Raw genomic sequence first — 2,068 nt, 5'->3', positions numbered from 1 at the left:
AGCTTATAGTCCTCCTTGGGGCGAGTAGCTGCAGCGCCGTTGAGGTTAATTCTTGGACAACTGTAACCAAATCACAAGATACTCACAGCTGTCGTATCCTGACGGCTTGTTGAAATCCGTGACATTGGCATCGCATGACACGCACGGGTGCATGTCATGTGAATGAGAAGCCGTGCCATTGGTCTTGTGAGATGCGGGCATATCACAGTCAAGGCACGCCAAGTCGGCGTGGACATCGGCGAGCTGATCCTCGCTGTAGACAGCCATTTTGACACCTGACAATGCGAGTGGATGGAGATCAGTGATTACCATTAGACATGAGACACAGAGTGATACCGTTACGAAGGATTGAGATCTCCTTCGTGCACGGCTCCATGCAGTGACTGATTTGCCGGACATCAGGCTCTTTGGGGCCTGGCATGACACTGGCGCATATGACGTTGGATTGAAGGAATCGGTGCTCGCGGGGAAGGTTGTTGATGGCAATGTACATAGCTCCCGTCGAATGCGGCCGGTTTTCGAGGACACCCATCCTAAAATAAAATAAAATTAGCAATGACCGCGCATGTCTGAGCCGTACCAATCAATATTGCAGGTGAGATGAAGCCCGTATCGGTGCGACGTTAGCTTTGGAGCCGTGTCGTGGTCATCTTCGGGGCGATCGCGAACATGGCCGTGTTCACCAACTTCCCGGACTGTATGCGTGTTGAGTTCATGCCAAAGCGAGCCGTCGTGCATGTCTCGCATGACGAAGTGCTCATCGACGTCTCTGTCAGGTACATCAGCTCTGCTGTCTCGTATCATGCGAGCAAACCCAGGACGCATGAACATGCGTCGCAATGACGCAATGATCGACACTTGAGGGTGAAGCTTGAACGGTTTGCGAATGTGTTTACATCGAGCATTGATAAAGTCCTCGTATATAACACCCGAGCAGCCGTCGACAGAGCAAACAGGAGACATCAGAGTCTGGAGATCGGTCGGGTGGTAATGCTTCCAGCAGTCGGGGCATACCGCATATTTGATGATGTATTGGTCGGGGTCAATGCCGAGACGCTGCTTGGCACTCTTGAGGGTTCGAACAGGGCGCGGGTGATCCGGTAGAGGTCGAATGATAGACGCGTTGTCGAGCATTGCCGACAACAGATCTGATGCATCCGCGACCGAGACCTTACTGAAGACGTTGGCAAGCACAGCTCTGAGGTACGCATTTCGAACTTCTGGGCGTTCTTTGAATGCCCGAGGTAACAGGGTTGGCTCTTCATCTGGTTCATCGTCATCGTCGTCTAGATTAATCGCTGTTTCTCCAGGTACGCATACACCAAGGTCGACGCGGTGCCAGCGTTGTTCCAGAGGTGGAGTCGGCAGCCTGAGGGGCGACTGAGGCCGGGGAGTGGGTGGACGCAGTTCGAACTCCTCGTCCTCGTCCTCGTCAAATCCACGAGGTGGTTCTAGCACAAAGTCCAGGTTTACGTCTAAGAGATCGAGCAGTCGACGTGAGTGAGTCGCCTGAGCCTGAGGTGCTTGAGTTTCCGAGCCCTGAGTCTGCCGAGAAGGACCAGCAGTGCTGGTTGCTGCCTGGGTCGCTAGAGTAGCATTCGTCGTGGTGCGTCGTTGAGTCTTCTTACGGCCATATCTATCATTGTGTCTTCTGATCTCCTGCGCCGTTTGCAGAACGTAGCCCGCTGACGTGAGCGAGCACCGCGCACAGATACATTTGAAGCGTGGGGTTGATCTGGATGTCTTGCTGCTGGATGGGTTGGAAGGGCCGGATTTCGATGGGCGTGGCATGACGAACGAGATATAGGATAAAGGTATGGATTGCTTCAATTGCGACGCCGTTGTATGCGTGAGCGGCGGCAGCTGCGTGCCAGTGCCCTAGTGCGAGCGCTCGAGCACACAGCTCAAAACGCGCCTAAGTCCCCGCACGCTATACGCGACCTCGACACGGGCCGATTATGCCATGGGATAATTATATCTATTCTATGAATAACCTTCAATATGCCCTGGCACATTTCAGCCGGAATATTGCTGCGATAATCTACGTATATTTCCAAAATTTCCCACA

General features: G+C 53.2%; 1 protein-coding gene across 1 annotated transcript; it reads right to left on the bottom strand.

The window, feature by feature from the left end:
• Nucleotides 1-298: 298 nt before the first annotated feature.
• Nucleotides 299-1,791, bottom strand: CONPUDRAFT_160802 (uncharacterized protein; the record flags this gene model as incomplete). The annotated part of the gene is made up of 2 exons (XM_007777912.1): nucleotides 299-533; nucleotides 581-1,791. 2 exons carry the CDS (start codon nucleotides 1,789-1,791, stop codon nucleotides 299-301), a joined length of 1,446 nt encoding a protein of 481 aa, XP_007776102.1.
• Nucleotides 1,792-2,068: the final 277 nt, after the last annotated feature.

This window comes from Coniophora puteana (genome assembly GCF_000271625.1).
Source record: "Coniophora puteana RWD-64-598 SS2 unplaced genomic scaffold CONPUscaffold_200, whole genome shotgun sequence".
In the NCBI taxonomy this organism is placed as follows: domain Eukaryota; kingdom Fungi; phylum Basidiomycota; class Agaricomycetes; order Boletales; family Coniophoraceae; genus Coniophora; species Coniophora puteana.
The sequence above is the reverse complement of the archived record's forward strand: the minus strand, read 5'-3'. Positions and strand labels throughout refer to the sequence as shown.